The sequence below is a fragment of the Amborella trichopoda genome, chromosome 5, assembly GCF_054954075.1.
Source record: "Amborella trichopoda isolate Santa Cruz 75 chromosome 5, AtrichopodaSantaCruz75HAP2 v2.0, whole genome shotgun sequence".
NCBI classification, from domain to species: Eukaryota; Viridiplantae; Streptophyta; class Magnoliopsida; order Amborellales; family Amborellaceae; genus Amborella; species Amborella trichopoda.
The window spans coordinates 17,394,621-17,415,774 of record NC_142340.1 but is presented as its reverse complement, the minus strand read 5'-3'; the positions used below and the strand labels follow the sequence as shown (position 1 = coordinate 17,415,774).

The 21,154-nt window shown below is 39.6% G+C and overlaps 1 protein-coding gene across 15 annotated transcripts; it reads left to right on the top strand.

Annotated features, from left to right (window-relative positions):
* Window positions 1-279: 279 nt before the first annotated feature.
* On the top strand, window positions 280-20,336 carry LOC18448184 (TATA-box-binding protein). 15 transcript variants are annotated; one of them, XR_016055211.1, is made up of 12 exons: window positions 280-442; window positions 662-827; window positions 1,501-1,588; window positions 1,773-1,844; window positions 2,142-2,198; window positions 17,518-17,568; window positions 17,698-17,742; window positions 17,866-17,958; window positions 18,088-18,189; window positions 19,237-19,463; window positions 19,637-19,716; window positions 19,874-20,336. XR_016055211.1 is itself a non-coding variant. In XM_088866245.1 (11 exons), exons 5-10 carry the CDS (start codon window positions 2,157-2,159, stop codon window positions 19,709-19,711), a joined length of 408 nt encoding a protein of 135 aa, XP_088722371.1. In that variant the 5' UTR covers window positions 280-442; window positions 662-827; window positions 1,501-1,588; window positions 1,773-1,844; window positions 2,142-2,156; the 3' UTR covers window positions 19,712-19,716; window positions 19,874-20,336. The 15 variants fall into 15 exon arrangements, 9 of the variants coding, with proteins under 9 accessions (XP_088722371.1, XP_088722372.1, XP_088722373.1 ...); XR_016055212.1 differs by having other exon boundaries at window positions 19,865-20,336; XR_016055207.1 differs by lacking the exon at window positions 2,142-2,198.
* Window positions 20,337-21,154: the final 818 nt, after the last annotated feature.

Below are 21,154 nucleotides of genomic sequence, written 5' to 3'. Positions count from 1 at the left end.
TAAAAATCTAAAAAATAGACGGTGTACATAATATGTTGCAAAATTCGGTATTTCTTATACTTACATACATATATTTTTCATATTTAAAGTTTTTGAACATTAAAACAACTTTTTTCAAAGGGATTAAAACAACTTTTTCCCATAAATTATTGAGGTGACATGTAATCCTAGATTTTAAATTGCAACCGTATATAAATTTCTTCCATAAAAAAAAAATCCATGCCCGAAAATCCAGGCGGGCGCTATGATAAATAGCAAGATTCTCGTTTTCTCTCATCTGAATACGGGGACCTGTTTCACTTTTATTACCCCGCTCTCGAATCCCCCAACCCCTCTTTCTTTCTCTCTCCAAATACTCTCTCTCTTCTCAGATTCCTTTGGCAAGCCCCTTCTTCCCCATCTCTCAGATTCTCAGCTAGCAATACCGAATTCAAAACATCAGGTATGCTCAATGGAGACAGGGATGAAGCAGGGCTGCCTGCAACCACTTCTCGTCGTTTTTGTAACTATATTTATAGTTATCCTTTTCTCTCACAAAATGGGAAAAAAAATGAGAACCTTTCTATAATTATCCGAAACCATACAAAAAAGGGTAAATTTTGGATTATTCTACATTCAAATTGCACTTTCGCTGGGTGATGTATTTATGTGTTGTTTACAGGGTTGCAGAAGAATCTGGTGTGTAATTTTGAGATATCTATTGTAGGCTGACTGGTTATAAGATTGATAAAGGAAGGGATTCAAGGGAGCATGGCAGAGCAGGTCTTGGAGGGGAGTCAGCCTGTTGATCTTACCAAGCATCCTTCTGGAATTGTACCCACTCTTCAGTAAGTTTATCCTAAACTGTCTGGTATTTCTTCATTTTTCAAATGTGATTGATGAATTTGATGTTCCCCATTAACTTACGGCAAAGGAAAAAGTTGTTTCCTTGTTCGCCCTACTCCATGTATGCTCTTGACATAGATTTGGCATTTAGGCGTCTATAAATGGCTTGTATGCTTCGCTGTTAAACGACATAAATCTTTCTCTGGTTTTTGGGGTTTCTTGGTTATCATGGGAACATAATGGTAGGTTAATTATAGTGCATCATGGCCCCTTATGATAGACAGGTCTCAGGAAAGAACAGAATGTTAGGTTAGTTATATTGCATCATGCCTCCTTATGATATACAGTTCTCAGGAAATGTGGTTTGTTTCTAGCAATCTTTTGATTGGTGCTCTTACAATCAACCAACAATTTTGTGTCCAATTCAGAAAGTTTCTCCGCATACTCTTGAAATGATGAGTTGCCATTAAACATAATACAGTCAAATACTTATTAAAAAAAGGCACCATTACTATAAATAGAATCTGTGCCTTGAACAGGTAGTTTGAGTATTAGTATAGAAAGATCCCAAGTTTCATATTTAGTTACTGGATAGGTATGTGTCTTGTGGGCCACAATGTGCTTTTACTTCATCCATTTAACATGTGCTTAGTATCTTATTAATTTCGAATGTAGGAATATTGTGTCAACTGTGAACCTGGATTGCAAATTGGACCTTAAGGCTATAGCTTTGCAAGCCCGCAATGCTGAATACAATCCCAAGGTATGTGATATTCAATGAGCCCTAGTATTTTCATTTAATTGCTGTTTATGGGTCCTTGAAACATTCTTTATGTGAGCCTACTTTATACATGTGTTTCTATGTTGGTTATACCACCGTTTAAGGGTCTAGGGTTTAGAGAATATGTGCTGTTTCCTTGCTCAATTGTTTATGTTCTCATTACCAGCGTTTTGCTGCTGTTATCATGAGAATTCGAGAGCCAAAAACGACAGCATTGATATTTGCTTCAGGGAAAATGGTGAGTTTGCTGTTGAGTTCTAAGAGATATTGCTGGTGTGTTGCCTTTAACTTATATTTGTGAGTTTGAAGGATGTTTCTTTATGTTATTTGACTATAACTTTAGTGGCTAAGTCTATGATGGTGCGATTGAGTTTTGTTCCACCACCTTGATTCTTCTGTTCTGATTTAACTACTAACACTTGTAGAACATATAATACAGAATATGTTTTGTTAATGTCAAGATTTATGTTACTCTTGTTATAATACAATTAGTTATGCCAAACATGATTCATTTAGGATATTGCATTTTCATCAGATATGATTGGATGCGATGCTGATGGAGGAAATAATGGAGGAGTTAATTCTTGTGATTGTAAGAAATTATTGCTCGTAGAAATCTCAGAGTCTTGTCCCAGTTTCTTTATTGAAATACTCACTCGTGGAAAATATTTAGTAATGCTGTTACACCCCCCCTCCCCATCCCCAGCCCCTCTTCCACAAAAAAAAAGAAGTCATGGAAATGATTGGTAGTCATGGATTTTGTTTGAATATCTTGTCTGATGGAAGAAATATTAATTATTTATGTCGCAGGTGGGTTAATTTTATTTTGTAAATATTAAAAGGAATCTTAGTTGCCACTTACTCGTGTGAGTATGCACAGAGGTGTTGGGTATACTATTGGGTGGTAAATTCATGCACATTATTTGTATGCTAGACATACATAGGGAGGGCATCCACCGTGCATCCCTTATGTGAATGGTGACTGTAATGCAGAGATGCAGTTTGTCATGGCTGTGCTTTGGTTCATCTCCACCATCCATCTTGAGAATGGGTGGTTGATATGCTGTATTGTATTCACCTAATGGGATTCTATATGTTACTTTCTGGGATAAATGATAAAGATGTCCCTCATTGTTTGGAAACCAAGGTTTCAAAAAATGCTAGGCGGCTTGGCGCTCAGCGCCCAGAACCTTGGGCGTCCTGTAGTACAATTTCTATGGATGTATAATTAATATATATATATATATATGGGTGCGGTTTGTATAGAGCCTAGGCTCTAAACAATCAAAATAGAGCCTACCTTCAAATGGTGTTGAGAAATGTGGTTTCAATACTGAAAATCTTTGTGATAGCCTTAAAATATATTTTCATCTTTATTTATAAAGTTTAAAGCTTCAAAAATAGTGTAGATCAATAGATCTATGAAAACTAAAAAATCTTGAAAATTGACTATCCAAAAATGCGTGACAAAATACACTATTTTCAAAACTTGAAATCCATTTTTTTTCCATGTTTATGCATCTTGATGTCGAGATGATCAATTTGATGATATTTGGGCATCAAAACAACTTCTTCTAGTAAATTTTTTGACTTAGGCTCAAATTTGATTGTTTAAAGCCTCTGCTCTATATAAACTTTTCCCTATATATATATATATATATGTGTGTGTGTGTGTGTGTGTGTGTGTGTGTAAATTTTGTAATGGAAAATGTTTATATAAGGATGCAACCTTATAATGTAGAACTATGGATGCACCTTAAAACTCCATCAGAAAAGGTAGTTTTAATGTTGAAAAACTCTTTGATTGATCATCTCGACATCGAGATGCATGACCATGAAAAATAAAAAGATTTTAAGTCTCAGAAATAGTGCATTTTACAACATATTATCTACACCGTCCATTTTCAAGATTTTCATATGTTTATAGATCTACATGATTTTAACCATTTTTGAAATTTAAAATTTTATAATTAGATATAAAAATAGATTTTGAGATAATCCGAAGAACATTTTACATCAAAATTATATACCATGATAAAATTTGAAGGTGCACCTTACCTCTACGGCTGCGGATGCATTTGTATGCCAATTGCACCCTTTTGTAATTTATTGCATTTGAAAATATTGTAACATACTTTTTAATATACAAACATATGACATATCGCATGTTGAGGATAAACTTGTTCAAAATTTCAACATTCAAACCATATAAAATTTAAAAAGTCTGATAGGATATGTATTAGTAATAGTCTCTAACTCTCCATATTCGATATTAAGTGGAAAAGTTTAGGAAGCTTTTTCAAACCACAAAAAATACTTTTGATTATTAGGAATAGGTATAGCTAAGAGATTCAAGGTTTATGAAATTATGGGGATTGAAAATAACCCCCATAACCTATTTAAACCTTTTTGGTGGTCAAAATTACCCCTTTTACCATTTTGGGTATCTTTAAAAAAAAAAAAAAAAACCCACGTCCTTGGGCTCCCGTCTAGGTACATCTGCTCAAAACAGGTCGCCTAGGCCTAGGCATGTGGTGCATAGGGTCTTGGGCACGTAGGCACCCACTTGGACATTGGGCAAACCGTTTTTTGAAACATTGCTGGAGACTTGTCGTTTGGGTAACTTTATATTTCATAAAAAACTGCATAACATGGGGTATCCTGTGATTTGAGTTGGACTCAAATGAGTCGCAAAAAGTCAAAACTAATTCTGGATACTGCTTTGAAACAGCCAATGGAATTATGTGCTTCTTTGCTAATGATTACTTCAAAGATACTTCAAAATATATGTACTTTACCTTTCTCATTGATCGTGGTGATTTATGATGACTAATGAATGCTTTTTATGACTGAAGGTACGAGGTATAATGATTTGCTCAGGCATCATTGTTGATAATCTAGCATTTAGCTTTGGAGACTTTTCGTCCCACATTTTTGGCATAAAATCATAGTTGCAATACTCTCTTGCAACTTGAATTTGCCTGTTTCTTGGGTTTGTTGATTGATTGTTATTAATAATATGTTCTTAAAAGATTCCTCCAATATGAAGCTTGTTCCACTTAAGGGTCATATATATTTCTTTAATTCAAAGGTCTATTATTTTGTTTTAAAGATTTTGTGCTTGAGTAAAAGACAAAACTTTTCTATTTGCTTTGACTAGTGCAATTTCATGTGTAGAACAGCATATCTGAATCAATTCACTCTCAAACAAGCGTAGGCTTGAAAGCAAGAAGCAACGGCTAGCGCGGCGCATTAGCGTAGCCGTTTTCTTTCAAGAAGCAACGGCGAGCCAGCGTGGCGCGTTAGTGCTTTCTCTCTAGCCTCTCCCCTCCTCTTCTCTTTATTCCCTCCAAATGTACATGAGTGCATGAGGTTAGAGGCTCCTATAGTTCTAATCTGCCTTCCCGATGTTTTAAATTGCCCCTGCCTACTTAACCTTGTTTGAGTCACTTAAAATCACACTATGCCTTCTGGAATTTGGGACATATATCCTGCAATAGCCCCTTCTTGGAGTGTTGCATAGCTCCCTTCTGTTTGAACTGCTGCTTGGAGCTTATAGGATTTGGGAGTTGGAATGTAGGGGTAGGGGTAATTTTCTCTAGAGATTTGGGGTAGGTGTTCTCTAGAAATTTGGGTTTAATGTGCATAGGGTGCATCACTTTTGATGTAAGCATGCTGCCTTTCTTTGGAGGTTGTAGTAATACACGTGTTAATTAGATTACTCCGGTCCTGCCCATCTAGGGATTATGTATTTTCATGATAAGTACCAGTGTTAAAAACTCGGTGAGTCTGACTTGGGCTTGCCTGAGTCACTCTGAGTTGGCAACGTACCGGCTCCAAATAAGTACCGGCTCCAAATAAGCTTAGAATCTGATTGTCTGAGTTTTGCTGAGTCTACTTGAATCTGTTAACTCTTCAGAAAATCCATGGAATGTCCCTCAAGAAGTATGGTTTTCTAAAGATGAGACCGAGAGAACCAACTATGGTTGTCTAAAGATGGGACTCGGTGAATGGACTCGGGACTCGCCGAGCTAACTTGCCCTGGGCAGTTAAATCCAAGGTATAAGACACTGATAATGACCACATTGATTGTAATCAGTTAAAAACATAATTATAGTTAAGTGCCAAGTTCTCTCTCCATTGTGTGGCCATCTATGCTTAATCCAGCACTTGGATAATCCAAAAATAACCTTTGGGTATTTGTGTTGTACATGAAAAGGATGCTCCATACACATTGTATGCATATAAATTTTTTGATATAAATGGTATTCAAATAACCATAAGCTTTTGTGTTATTCATTCTTGTACCCTCTGTATGCATGTACAATTGTCGCTACAGGTGTCTGCAACATACAATACAAACAAATATTAGCTAGCCCAACCTGGCAACCAACAACCCACCGCCAAAAAAAGAGAAAAGGAATATGATGACATTTGTAATTGTGAGTAATAAGCAATGTTTAAGAAGACAGTTGTGGCCGCCTAGGCGGCCAGGGATTTGGGCCGCCTAGGCGGGCGCTTAGATACCTGGGCAGCCCGAGGAAAGGGGGTTGGGGGTGGGGGCCATATGTTGTTTTTTGTGTGTGTATGTGCATGCGCATGTATGTATGTGCATGCACATGTATGTATGTGCATGAGGTCTTGCAAGAAATTCTTAAAGATCATCCTCTTTTTTCCTTTCTTCTTTTTTGGTTATGTACTTGTGTGAGAGAGGTCTCGAACACTTGGAAGGAAGTAGCCTTTCGACTTACTTTAGAAGGCTTTGAGAGATGTAGGAATTCTTAGACTTGGTTCTTTTCTCGATTGATAGAAGGACGGATCATGTGTGTTGAACCTTGCTTGCATCGCATAAAGTCTTGCTTGATTGATCTTTCAATCCAATCCGCCAGGATGGAATTACCATCCGCCCAAAACTGTGATTCTCTGGCCAACTTGGATTTTATTAAAATAAAAAGAGAGGGACCTCACATCGAACACTTGGAGGTTATCTTCTTCTTACATGTAAAAAGGGGGCATATGCGTTCATGTATATCTTTGTGTGTGTGTGTGAGAGAGCGAGAGGCCGCGCATCGAACACTTGGAGTCCATCTTCTTCTTCTTCTTCTCATATGTAGATAGATCGCATGGATCTGAGAGAGAGAGAGAGAGAGAGAGAGAGAGAGAGAGAGAGAGAGAAGGGCAATACCAGGCCTTATTTGGGTGGATTTTATTTAAGCAACCCAAACCTAAATCCTACTTTTTATAACATTACATAATGATACTCTGTAAGAGAAAATAGATTGAGAGAGCAAAACACCACCAAATTTTAGGTTTTTTGTGACTGTATATTCCAAGGAAAACAGAAGTCCAAATGTAAGGTCAAAAGAGGACCATATTGGTGTGTTCCAAGAGACACTATTAGTAATACAATTTCATAAATAAAAATGGCTCATACACCATGTTTCCACAAATTACATAGCTGGCCCCTTTGTGCTGGGTAAGATTCATATGGACTTAGCTAAATGTAGCCTATTTGAAACAAATTATATCCCCAATCGTCACATGCCTTTGTCAGTCTATGCGAAATTGTGAACCTTAATAACTCTGTTATAACAATATAAATCAGTATTAGTCGGTGACAATCTCTTGTTGAATATCATCTTGTTACATTAGTTGCACTAGTAATGAAATCCTCGCTGATTTATGTTTTAGATTATAGCTGGCTATCCAATTTGATAGGTAGTATAATTTCCTACCACCCCCACAACATCATGTTATGCTAGGGGTTGCAATGTAAGGGTTCCTGGCTGTGCAAATGGGAATGCATGTCCTTGGCTTCTGGCACATGTTGACATGGGAAGGATGTGACACCCACGTCTGACCCTGTAGAAAACTTTTTGTTTCTCCCCCTGTAGAAGTGGTTGACATTATCACTATAGTATAAGTTTGTATACAGAATCCCCAATATGGCTACCCACAAGCTGGGAGCTCAAATACAAAAGGGGGTTCCAAAGTGCAAACCAAAAAATAACATCTATATCAGTGGCCCACAAGCACTAGGGGGGAGATAGAGAAGGGTGGCGGGGGAGTGAGAATTGGGAGATACAGAGGAAGTGTGAGGCGGAATAAAAACCAGCAAGTAGATATAAGAGATTGATAGGTAAGCTATCAGCTGTTAATTTGTGATCACCTTTCCTTGAGTCAGCCTGGTCAAAGCCCTTTTCTGATATGTATGTGGTTAACTCCTTTCTGCTCTTGTGCTTGTAGTTGCCTACTTACCTTTTTCATTCAAGTCCCATGTCACAGCAGGATCCATCAGGATCCATTGCTTTTCATATCTACGGTCTCCCCTTTGATACTGAGATTTCATCTCATCCAATGCAACGGGAAGCTTTTAATGTCACATATAATTATCCAATTCGCCCACTCTTCCTTGCAGAATGCTTCAGAAATCTTCATCCACTAGGACATTTCCAATCCATATTAGGCAAGATGTTATTGTGGCTCCTCGTTGTTATTGCTCATTGAGTAGCCAATTTTACCTTAATTGTAAAACAGTATTTACAGTACAAAGGAACTATTCTATGCTTAAGGAAAAAAGATAACCCTGAGCAATCCCAGGGCTTTGGCAGCATGTAAGAAGTGCTAATGACAATGGTACGTGTCAAAAGATTCTATGCTCCCATGAGAGTATACTGTCCATTTACTTGGGTAAAATCCAATCCAGAATTAATTCTGGGACCCACAATTTTGGGGATGTAGACTTTTCAACCCATGAACTAATCTCAATAATTTTTTTTTTCGCTCTTTGCTTAAAAAATAATGTTTCAAGATTGAATAGAGACTGTCCAATTTTTGGAGGGTGAGATGTAAGTGTTACAGAACTCAAAATTCAAATTTTTTTCTTGGACCCAATAATCATCTATTGATCTTTAGATGGTTAACTGAATTGCAGATTGAAAAAATCCTCCCAAGTAGATCTTATGACCGGGGGAGTAGTTGTACAGTGTGCTCCAGTTGAATCATGGTATATGTGCTCATGATACATAGAGGAATCACACACTTGAATGAATATACAGCATATCAATTCCAAATTGAAATTGGGTTTCCTTGAAATATGGTTAATTCAGAGCATAATTTAAGGGAAGCAAGGCTTTTTTTTTGTGGGACTATAGGTAAACCTGGAAATTTACGAAAAATATGGCTGAAATCCTGCAAAGCTGTCTTCAAATACTTAATGAAAGGATATGGTCCAACTTGGATGCCCATTAATCTGATGCTCAAGTAGCCAATGAAGTAGTGGTTACATATTTACCAATAGGGCCTTTCTTTTGGACTTGGTCTTTCTAGCAGAAGTTTTGTAGTCAAACATCCTTATTGGAAATTACCAAGGTAATTGCCCTTGACTGCTAACTAGAAGATAAATTGCCTACAAAAGGTTATGTAAAACTCATTGTAGATCTCTTAACAATTGCCTGTGTGATTTTCTCCAATTGGCCTCAGCTTCTTTTCTTTATTATCCTATGATCAATGCAACATCTTCAGTAGCTACCACTCCTTTCTAGTCCCAGATATCATCTTCTTCATAGCCTTTCTGCTGTTTCTTTCCTCTAATTTATCTTGACACTTTTGTGTAAGAAGATGGTAAGTTCTCCGTCTTTTATAGAACTACAGTATAGCTTACTTTTGAAAAATAGCCACAAAGACAAGGAAGCTAGTTTGAAAGTTCACAACTTTCTGACCCTTGGAGCTCATTCAATGAACTGATAAAATAATATATTAAAAAAATTCTGTCATACTTGATCAGACGTGAGGATTTCTCATCTCTTTGGGACAGTTGAGTGCACTTTAGGACTACTTGGTCAATCTAAGTTTGGATAATCAAATGATGCCATTGTCACGAGTCTAGGTCAACAAAATATCCTGGGCTGCTTCAGTGTGTCTATCAACAAAATGAAAAAGCCAAAAAAAATAAGAAGAAAAAAACTGTTTCAACTTTGTTGAGTTTCATAAATGCTCTGAATAAGATAAGGGACTCAAAAAATAGGTGAGTCATAATTTCAGACTTGTTCTTGCTGACTCTTTGGTTAAATCTGGGGGTTGCTTCGCTGTGTTAACTTAGGTAAGTCATAATTTTAGACTTGTTCTTGCTGACTCTTTGGTTAAATCTTGGGTTAGTTTAGCTGTGTTAATTCAGGTGTCATTTCAGAGAGTCCACCGAGTTTTTACTTCCTGGTTCACACTTTTCGCTTGCTCACTCAAATTCGTCCTGGATCCATTCCTATTGCAACTTCTCCATTTATGCTCTCTCTTTTCTTATAATGCCTCGTATTATTATTCCTTTTGATGTATTTACTGGCCGCTTTTAGTAACCTGTATTGCATAGCAGTTGATTGTATTTCTTTTCCTGCCTTTCCACATTTATGATCAGAAACAACCTATTTCATGGCCAAGAGAATTATTGTATGACAGAAGTTTCTTCCTTGAGCAAAATAGTGATCATCATATAAACGATACTGAACTTTTTTTTTTTTTTTGATACTGTTAACTGTTGTATAAAAGTGAAAAGATAGTACACAGGCCATCAAGAGTGCCCACAACCCAGGCCTCTCGGCAAAAAATTGGCTATCCCTAAACATGTAACCCTATACAAAAAATAGGTGGGGCTTATAACAATCGCCCATTACAAAGATGTATGGAAGAAGGACACCAAAAAACCAACAGGAGGAAGGCCCATGAGAAGGGGACCAAAAACAACACTACGGTACAAAAAGTATAGCCGTAGTCTTCGAAGCCCCATGCGCTTTATAATCTGCGGCCTGTGTGAGTGCAACATCCCTAGCCAGTTGGTCTGTGAGGGTGTTTGATTCCCTCCAAATATGCATCCAAGAGATGGTTGTATTCTTGCAGATATGAGAAATCTCATCAAAGATCGAAGCATGGTACCATGGAGGTGCGGTGCGACCAGCAGCCCAGGTAATGATATTCCTGACGTCTCCTTCTACTATCAGAGGGAGTCCCCACCCAGGGTTTAGCACTTTGAGTCCCGAAAGGAGTGCCATGGACTCGGCAAGCTGGGAGTCAGCGTGGCTGGTTTATTTGGAATAGGAGGCCAGGATGTTTCCGTGGTAATCTTTGAAAACCCCTCCTATTCCTGTCGGTTCGGAATTCTCGAGGGAACACCCATCGAAATTGAGTTTAGTATGACTTGCGCGGGGAGGAGACCAATTGTCTGCTTGAGCGGCCCGACTGGGTTGGAAATGGAGGATGTGCTCCCAACTATGTAGAAAAGTCATAGTCGAGATACCTTTGAAAGCCTTGTGGTTTGTGGCCCAAAAGATCACTAGGGAAGTGATTTTGTGAAAGAGGGCCGAGGCGTTGCGTTTGACTCCTTGAAAAGTCCTTGAGTTCCTTTCGGTCCAGATTACCCATATCGTTGCCGCTATGGATTCCATCCATAAAAGCCAACCTGCCTTAAGCCAAGGTGGTCCGCTGCGAGATGGAGGAGGGCTATTATGGAGGCAGGAGTAACCCAAGACAATCCAAAAAGGCCGAGGAGTTTGCTCCACAGGCTGAGAACCAAGTTGTAGTGGATTAAACGATGAGGATTGCTCTCTTCTTCACACAAGCACATCACACAACAGTTGAGGATAGGGATGCCCCTCCGTTGAAGCTGGTCCACTGTGAAAGCTTTTTCGAAGCCCTCAATCCAATTGAGGGCCTGCACCTTAGGTGGGGCAATCGAGGACCACATCTTGGAAACTACAGAGGTCGGAGAAAGAGGGAAAGTGGGAGGTTGCAGCAATCTTTTGTAGAAGAAGCTATCGAAAAAATTCCCGAGGGTGAGGGAGTCCAAACCATGTTGCCAGAAGAGGGCAAGGAAGGTAGCATGCAATAAGGATGACAGTGAAATGAATTCAAGGAATTCAGAGTCCGAAAGGGACCATCTGAAGGAGGGGTTCCAGACCCTAAGACCTCTTGAAGCAGGGATCTCTTCGGCGATAGAGGAGAAAGTATCGGTAGCTAAGGAGAACAAAGAAGGGAACCTGTCCCTTAGCGGGATATGACCCAGCCAGAGATTTGACCAGAAACGGATTCTATGGCCTCCCCTTGGATGGAATGGAACATTTTGTTGGAAAAGAGAGAGGGCATATAGGATTTCCAAGCCAGGCATTGGGGGGGATTTTGTATTTGCAATGGATAACTTGGGACCAAAGCAAGTTGTTGTGGTTCACAAGATGCCACCAGGCCCCCCACCATTTACCAAGTAGTGATGTGTTATGTTTTCTCAGTATCCAGATCCCTAGTTTGCTTAGGTGCTTCGGTTGGCAAACTCTCTCCCAAGATAAGAGGTGAAATGTTTCGGAGTAAGCCTCGCCGGACCAAAGAAAGTTCCTCATGAGCTGTTCAAGGCGGTTTGCAACTGCGACATGCATGGGAAACAGGGACATCAGATACACCGGGGTGTTGGACAAGGTAGCCTTTATGAGAGTTGTTCTGCCTGCGAAGGACAAGAACCTGCCTTTCTAGCCAACTAAGCGACAGTCGACTCTGTCTGTCCCGTGAGACCACTGCCTCGTTTTAGGTTTACCAATACCCAAAGGCATCTCTAGGTAGCTAGTAGGGAGGTCTTTCACTTTGCACATCCAATCTGGAATGAGCACTCTAGTCTCTAAGGGAGTGAGAGCCACCCCAATCATAGTGGATTTCTCCATATTAACCTTGAAGCCAGTGGCATATTTGAATCATTTAAGGAAGAGCCGCAAGTACTCAACTTCCTGCAGTACGTTGTCGATGAAAGCCAAGGTGTCATCGGCGTACTGTAAGTGGGATACAGTGGGGCCTCTTGAGCTACTTTGAACCCTGAGAGGAGGGCCAAATGCTACATGCGAGAGATAGATTGGCTGAACACCTCAGCTGAAATTGCAAAGACGAAGGGGGATAGGGGTTCCCCTTGCCGGAGGCCCCTAGAGGAGGGGAAAAAGCCTCTCGGTGCTTCATTAATCAGCACGAAGAAGAAGGGGTGGGAGTAACAACCCCTCATCCACTTTCTCCGGCGAACCGCAAACTCATCCTAGCCATAATATCGTCCAAGATCGACCAGTCCACGTGTTCGTAGGCTTTTTCCCAGTCAATCTTGAAAATGAGGCTTGGTTTTTTGGCAAGATGTCTTGAATGTAAGCACTCGTGTGCCAACAGGACCCGTCAAGGATCTGCCTATCTTTGATGAAAGCATTCTGAGAGAGAGAGATTACAAAGGGTAGAACCTCGTTAAGCCTTGAGGCCAGCATTTTGGATAAAAACTTATAGGTGGAATTGACCAAACTGATAGGTATGAAATCCTTTAGTTCCTCGGCCCCTTCGACTTTGGGGACCAGGGCGGTGAAGGTTGCATTCATTGCTTCGTGAAGAATTCCCCGATGGACGAATTCATCGAAGAACTTTAGGAAATCAGGCTGAAAAGAATCCTAAAAGAGCTTGAAAGGAGCAACTGGAAAACCGTATGGGCCTGGTGCTTTGTCTTTGCCCAGGTCCGCAATGGCATCAGGAAAATCCAATTTTGAGAAGGGTCTTTCCAACCATTGGGCCTAGTGGAGAGGAGCTGTAGTCCCCCATCCTAGGTTTGGGGTCCGAAGGAGCCATGTTTAGGGTTCCGTAGAAAGAAAGGATAGTTGCTTCAATGTTCGACTATTGATCCAGGACGGAGTTTCCTACCTTGAGGGTGGAAATGGTGTTCTCTTGATGTCAGCAATTAACTATTATGTGGAAATAGCTGGTATTATGGTCTCTTTGACGGAGCCATTTGACCCTGGACCTCTGGAACCAGAAAATCTCTTATTTTCTAAGGGTTGAGAAATACTCCAATTTTTGTTGGGTTCTAAGGTTAGATTCAGAAGTGGATAGGGGTCGGGATTCTTCTGGCAAGTCTAAAGCTGAGATGGTTGCTAAATGAGTACTCTTGATCCAGGTGAAATCATCTTGAATAGTTATGCTCCAAGCTTTGAGGGCTGCTTTCAGGAGTTGGATTTTGGTTTGCAGGATGAACCCTGCCCTACCTGAGACTAACGACTCTCACCACTGGAGGATAAGCTACGACAAGGAAGAATCTTTCAGCTAAGCAAGCAAAAACTGGAAGGGTCTGGGGCCTTTATGAGCTGGGTGAGTTTCAAGAAGAATGGGACATTGGTCAGAAGTAGGTTTAGGAAGGGCCACGACATGGGAACCAGGAAATACGTCATCGCACTGCAAAGAGGTAAGGAATCTATCAAGTTTGGAAAGGGTGGGATGATAGGAGTGGTCTGACCAGGTGATGAGGTTGCCCTGAAGAGGGATGTCCAGGAGTCATTACGAGATATGAAATCCGAAAAGTCCAACATCCCTTGTGAAATATTGGAGTTAGAGTTTCGCTCGAAAGACCATCTAGTAATAGTGAAATCCCCCCCAAGGCACCATGCAGGGTGGGGGAGGGTAGCTACAAAATCGAGTTCATCCCAAAACTCTGGTCTGAGGGAAATTGTATTTGGGGTGTAAACGGCAGTGAATTTCCAGTGGAGCCCGTCCAAGTTTCTGGAAACGATCGCAGTTACAGAAAAGACCCCTATGTGAGAGGACACGAGAGTGTGCTCGGCGGGGTTCCAGATAACCCATATCCCTCTGGAAGGTCCTACAAAGGCATGAGACAGCCAATGGCAAGGTCTCTGGCCCCAGACCTAGTGGATGAGTTGGAGGTTGGGGTCGGGTTGTTTTGTTTCCATTGAGGTTAAGATGGTTGGGCTGTACTTAACGCCATGTCCCGCGCTGCAATACGTTTGAGATCTTGTCCCAGACCCCGGACGTTTCATGAAAGAAGCTTCATGAGGAACTGAGGGGGTTGGAGGAGGTAGCCAGTCTAGGGGACCTCCTTGGGGAAGACTCTTGAGGGGGAGGCTGGGCAGGGGCCACGGGGGGTGGCACCAAGATAGGCAGTTCACCAGAGTAAAACCATAGTTCTTGTTAGAGGGGAACTCCGCTTCTAAAGGTTCAAAGTGAATCCAATGCTTGGCTTCCTTTCCCGGCTTGTGGAGATGCTACCTTAGTGTTTGGGATGTTGTCCCTGAAGACGCAACATCATGCTCAAAGATGCTCTCATCATGTTTGTCATCAGCTACAAATCCGCTCATGTGCGTGCTAAACATGGTGTATCCAGTTCAATGTCTTGCTCAATATGTTGCTCACATGTGGCTTATGTCTTGACATACTGTGTCTAGTTGATGTTGGTGTTGATGGTGTGTTGCATGCTGTTTGAGTTGTATTTGTCACTTTGGGCAATACTGAGCCACATCAAAACTGGGTGAAATGCATAGCAGAAGATGTTTGAATGGTTTGATGTGGATAGTTTTTTAGGGAATACAAGTAAGTTTGAGGTGATCAGGTAACAAATGGTAATTAGCTTGGACAATAGGAGGTTCTCAAAAATAGATGTATAGGGTATGTGGGCATGGTGCTCGAGTTCAAATTATCGGTAACTGGCTTGGTCAATGGGATGCTTCCAAAAACAAAAGTATTGGGTATTGGGACATTATACACGGTGCTTGAATTTAACATGAAGTCTCAGTTATTTAAAAGAAAGATGAGTAGTATTAATGAATCTGTGAAGGCTATGTAGGAGGCTAATATTAGCCAAACTAGGGCTTTAGTATATAGATGTTGTAGGGTGTGAAATAAGAGGAAATGTTTGGTTGAAGGCATATAAATATGCTAGTTCTCATGTGCAAGCTTTGCGAGGATATGACTTCGGAAGGGGGATTCCTTTTGCCTGACTCAAACGTGTTTCTTCTTTAAAGTAAATAAATGTAAAAAAGTTAGAGAATAACGATAATACATATCTTGCAGGTAGAGCAGAGCACATTAAAAGCACCAGAAGAAAAGGCATGTGTAATGCAGGGTAGATGGTTGCTGTTCAAAAAATTTCATAATAAGGATGACTAATGGTGTCAATTGGAATTTTAGGGGCTCTCTTTATTGAAGGGCTTCTGTTCAACAAACTTTACAATAAGGGTGGCCATAAACTGCCATCAAATAGTTGGAATTTTAGGTGCCTTCCAGATGTTTGAGTTTGTAACTTTTTTCAGTGAGTATAGATGGATGAATCATCTTTATGCTCATGTTTCTTTGAATGTTTGGGTTTAAGATTTTTAGTGGATATTCAGGACATAGTTGCCAGTAGCAGTTGCGGGGTATGGAAAGGGGACTGATGCCACTACTGTATATGCTAGGATAAAGAAGTTCTTGTATGCATTTCAGTTGTGTTATGGGTATGAAATATTTGTGTGTGATGTTTATTGGTTGAGTTGGGTATTAAATATAAGGGATTGTGTGGTATGTGTAGTATAGGACCTTTTGAGTACTCATGTCCAAAATCCGCCATGCAACTCTCCCTGGGAGGGGGAGTTGAGGAACTGTTCCTACTTAAAGACGAGGACAGGTTTAAAGGTGGAAAACAACTCATCCCCCAGGGGCGGATGTTGGGTCTGAGTATACATGCTCATTATGGAATATTTATCCTTGATGTAAACCCATAATTTGTGATGTATTGATAAAAATTTGATGCAAAATATGTTTGATACTGTGCAACAATGTATCTATTTTGTATATGAACATATTTGCAGGTTTGTGTGTGTGTGTGTGTGTGTGTGTGTGTGTGTGTGTTTGTGTGTATTTGTCTCTATGTAAAATTTTACAAGAGAGAAACTATTCACGACATATAGAGAGAAAATAGAGGGAATATAATAAGCTATGGAATACTGATTTTTTTGAAGAGACATGGGCTTTGCTTTGAACTGGCACAGAACGAGTGAGAGAATGCTGTGATGTCTGATAATTTAGAAAGAAAGAGCAAGTGAGCTCGGGTTTCTATGTTTGTTGATGTAGAGTAGTAGAGGACAAAGGTATTAGGGACACTCTGGATATGGGATAAAGTGAAATATATACCTCACATTAATTCATCCAAAGAAGCCAAAGTTAATTGGGTACGGCCACAATCCTCTCTGTATCCATATAATTTTCCAACCAAAGTTCTAAATGTAATAGTGACTTTTATTATCATCCTGCCTCATACAAGAAAGCGTTTTGTGGATGTCCCAAACATGAAGCATCCCAGTGGTGTCCCAAACACGAAGCATCCCAGTTTAAACACATTGTGCCCCAGTTCCCAGTTCTGGTACTGCAAGGACAGGAATGAGAGATCAAATCTCATTTCTATACTATTATGGTTAAGGATGGATGAATCCTTTGGCCTATGCATTTGTTCTTGCCTACTTCACATTTATCTGTCGACTTGTAGTTGTGGACTTATGCTAGGAATATTCTGGTATGTCCAGAATAAGTTGAAACACAAAGAACCATAATGAAGCCTCAAAATTGATTTGGGTGCAATGCTAAAGGGTGTAAAAAGAAAAAAAGAGGAAAAGAAACTAAGATTGTATGTCTTGGGCCATTTGTCCTGATATGTGATAGAGAACAATGGAAAGGACTACTTGTGGTATGTGGAAGAAGGCATATTTGGAAACTATGACATGCAAATGAAATGGTTTGGGAATACCTGGCTGGTTTCATGGTGCTTAGTCTTCTTTTTATCATATGCAAATGAAATGGTTTGGGAATGCCTGCCGGTTTCATGGTGCTTAGCCTTCTTTTTCTCATATACAAATTTATTCAAAATTTGAGTTTTATATTTATTGACTTTCATTCCATCACTGGCCTCCTCATTCGAAATCTTGATTATTTTATGCTAGATGTTGTATCTTCCCATGCCTCATATGTGGCCATAGAGAATTGAACCTTCTATTTATTATTACGATTTTGTGAGATTCACTCTTTGTTTTTATTGTAAGTGATGACTATTGACATGCTTCATTTTCTTAATTGTTCTTGATAACTTGTTTGGAATTCAGGTTTGCACGGGAGCCAAGAGTGAACAACAATCTAAGCTTGCAGCAAGGAAGGTAAGTTCAGGAGCAGTGAATGTCATAATATAAACGTATTTGTCTTTTTAGAGGAGAATTATATTCATTGGGGGCGATCCATTTCAAGTCCTATTTCAAACAAGAGCTGATATGGTTGCTTTCTTTCAGTATGCTCGCATAATCCAAAAGCTTGGCTTCCCTGCTCACTTTAAGGTATTGCTTTATATCTACTAAATGCTGGGCCTGCTGGTTTGTTTGCTTCTTCACATGATACCACTCATGTTTTTTGTTTTTTCCTTTTATGTTACTGATTTTAGTATGGTGTGCTAACCCCAGGACTTCAAGATTCAGAATATTGTTGGGTCTTGTGATGTCAAGTTCCCTATCAGGCTTGAGGGGCTTTCATATTCGCATGGTGCTTTCTCAAGTGTAAGAATTGCTCATTTGTTTCGAGGCCACCTGTGGTAAAATAGCTTGAATACTTTGCTTGATTCTGTTTCTAAGTATGCGCCCTGTTGTTATAGTCTTCTTATTTACAATTTTTGGTAAATGATGCAGTATGAACCAGAATTGTTCCCAGGTCTGATTTACCGGATGAAGCAGCCAAAAATAGTCCTCCTAATATTTGTGTCTGGCAAGATTGTTCTTACAGGGGCCAAGGTTTGATAAAATATCCTCTTTGATATTGTTTCTTTATGTTTGACAAAATAGTATTTAAATGTTCAAATTTAAAGAAATCTTTGACGGCATCGCTGGCTTGCCATATATCAAGATTATATATTAATATTGATATGTGTTCTTTTGCTCAGTGTTTGACTGTCTATCGGTTATTCTGAATCACCTTCTCTCTATTGACTCGACCCCACCTTGTGTTCCAAAACCAGCAAGATTAGTCCTTAATAATCTCTCAAAGTTCATTAGACAACTCTTGGAGTAAATCTGGTGCAGCTTGCTTCACTGTAATGCTTTGCTCTGTACAAACAGCCTCCTTGAAAGTGTGGACTCGCACATCTTGCTACTGGTTTTTGTAGAGTGGGAAAGGGGTAGAGGGGGAGAAGAGACTGAAAAGTTTTTGAAGAAGGGACTGCCAAGTTTTTAAAGAGAGGAGAGGAGGTAGTAAAAGCATTTATGATTCAGAGAACAGGGGATAAGTTTGTTCTACCCTTTTTTGGTTGTTGTAGATCTGTTGACCTTTATTTGATGAGGTTTTGGGAGAGTGAAAGGCAAAACTCAGCTGCTGTGTCATTTCCTAGAGAGAGGAATAGATCCTTCCTAGGCGACGGCTAGGGCTGCAGGCCTGGCCTGCTGTTCAAAGATGATAAAAACCATTGACGCATATTTTGTAAAATAAGTCCCTTATGGAATCTTCTGAGAGTTTTGAGGAAGAAAGGTGGAGTTTGGCTGTCTTTGAGAGAGGTGATGGGAGGGCCTCAACCACTGTTTAGAGAGAACAAGGCTACTAAGCTTGCTCAAAGAGCAGCTATTGTGTCTGGTGTAGCAAAACAGACCTTTAGTTAACCTATTTTTCTATTTCTAGATAGAGAAAGGTGGAGAGCTTAACCTGCCCTCTATTTAGCCGCTGTTTGCAGATAAAATCAACGAGCTTTTAATCAGCCTTTGTTTTAAAGGAAGACAGAGCTCATCTTCCATAAAACCCTCTCTTTTCTTGTGAACTGTTGAGCTAATTCAAAGTGTGTGCTGTGATAGGAGAAGAAGAAAGAAGAGGGAGAGAGGGAGATGGCAGAGGGAGAGTCTCTGATGAGAGAGGTCACCTACGAAGATGAATGAGGAGGTCTGGGCTGTGCATGAGAGTGAAACCAAAAACCGTAAAATTTAATTGACGGAGAAATGATACCCAAAATTTGGGTGATCGCCAAAACTTCGAGTCTTGAATTCTCAGAGATTGATTTTTGGCCTTTATCAAGATTATTAGGGTCAGAATTTAGAGTTATCAAACATGCTTTTGCCTTAAATTTTGATATATTCAGATATTTGGATGCAGTCAAGTGTACCCTGAATTAATCCATAATAATAAGAAAATGACATATTTGGAAAATAGAGATGCAGAGAATGTGATTAACTGTTGGTTGTTGGTGTCAACTCACAGGTGAGGGATGAGACGTATACAGCTTTTGAAAATATATATCCAGTGCTAACGGAGTTCAGGAAGATCCAACAATGAGTGGGGTATGATTTATAAGAAACAGCACCTCATTTTAACTGTTTAGTTTCAATTGTTTAGAGAGAGAGAGAGAGAGAGAGAGAGAGAGAGAGAGAGTAATATTATTCTTGCCGGAGAGAGTCTATAAAAGTATCTTACCATTCTCAGTTGTAGGTAATACAGGTTGCTGCATCGATTCTTGTTTTTATATGAAACGAAGGTTTTAGGAGTGCCATGGGAGATATATGTTGTTGCGGTTCTCATTACTCAGGAAGGAGACTATACTCATTGATCTTCCCTTAAAACAGAAACAGCAGCTTTGGGGTGTCTAAATCTAATTATATTTTTATGACCTCATAGTGTCTGCCATTCTTGGTTTTCCTTTATCCTAGGTTTTGAGAGTCGAAAATTTTGAAAAGCATGACTATGGTGCAGCTCTTTGATTGCTTTCAATCTAATTGTCTTCCCTGCGGTTCGATGTTGAATGAGAAAGTGTCCAGTTAATTTTCTTACTTGTACGGCATGAAACTCTACTTAAACTGCCATTTGGAAGCCTTTGCATGGCGATGTTAGAACTTTTAAGATACTAGTATTTTTTGTTCTTTAGAACATAGTTTGCAATATACTCAAAAGCATGATTTTGTAATTTGGAAGGACTCTGGTTTTCTTGAGAAGTATCCAAACGGCGCAATTTTTAAGTATCATCAAAACAACCTCATATTTGAAAATGAAAAATAGCCGAGAAATATTGCTGAGTTGCGTTGCTATGCAGCGAAACTTCTAAAACTGTTTTCTTGAAACTATGCTGAAGTTCTTTTATTTGTATCGACCAATTTCTCTTGGTCCATCTCTTCCTCATGTTTACTTTGACCTTTGATCTTTTTTTTTTTTGGTTAGTGGGGAGAGGGCCCCTACCCTTGATAGGAATTGAGCGTAGGACGTAGTGTTTTGACCGTAGTGTTTTTGACCTTTGATCTGTCAAAGAATTATTGTAGAATTCGGTATTTTATATCTCACCAGCTTAGCTTTAATAATTTTCAAGGAGTTTTTCTTTAAAAATTTAGGTCTCAACGATGATCAGAATTCTGGTGTTCCCATTAAATTTCTGATACTTGCAATTCAATGTTCTTTATGTCCCAATGTGCACGTATGTGCTCCTTTTTTAGGTCAATATTTTTTATATCAATGTGAAATGCTCTAATTCATATTCAAATTTCCTTTTGGGTTTGGTCCTTAGCTTGTTTCTCCTTTTTTCTGACCAAAGTCGTCTTACCAATATTAAACTGTTTACTAACCATGCCTTGGATAAGGGAAAGCTTTCTGTATAACACGAACCACATATAATTATGTGTGGCTTCTTGGCCATTTGATTTAAATTGATGGATTGCTCATGTCAAAATGTTTTGATTTTTAATTAATTAATTAATTATCTTTACAGAACCTTTTGAGCTGAAATTTGGTGTC

Coding starts and splice junctions, on each gene's coding strand:
- LOC18448184 (XM_011630216.3), top strand. CDS start 751: ATGGCAGAGCAGGTCTTGGAGGGGAGTCAGCCTGTTGATCTTACCAAG. Junction 17,569..17,697: donor CTAAGCTTGCAGCAAGGAAG/GTAAGTTCAGGA, acceptor GCTTTCTTTCAG/TATGCTCGCATAATCCAAAA. Junction 17,959..18,087: donor CGCATGGTGCTTTCTCAAGT/GTAAGAATTGCT, acceptor TAAATGATGCAG/TATGAACCAGAATTGTTCCC.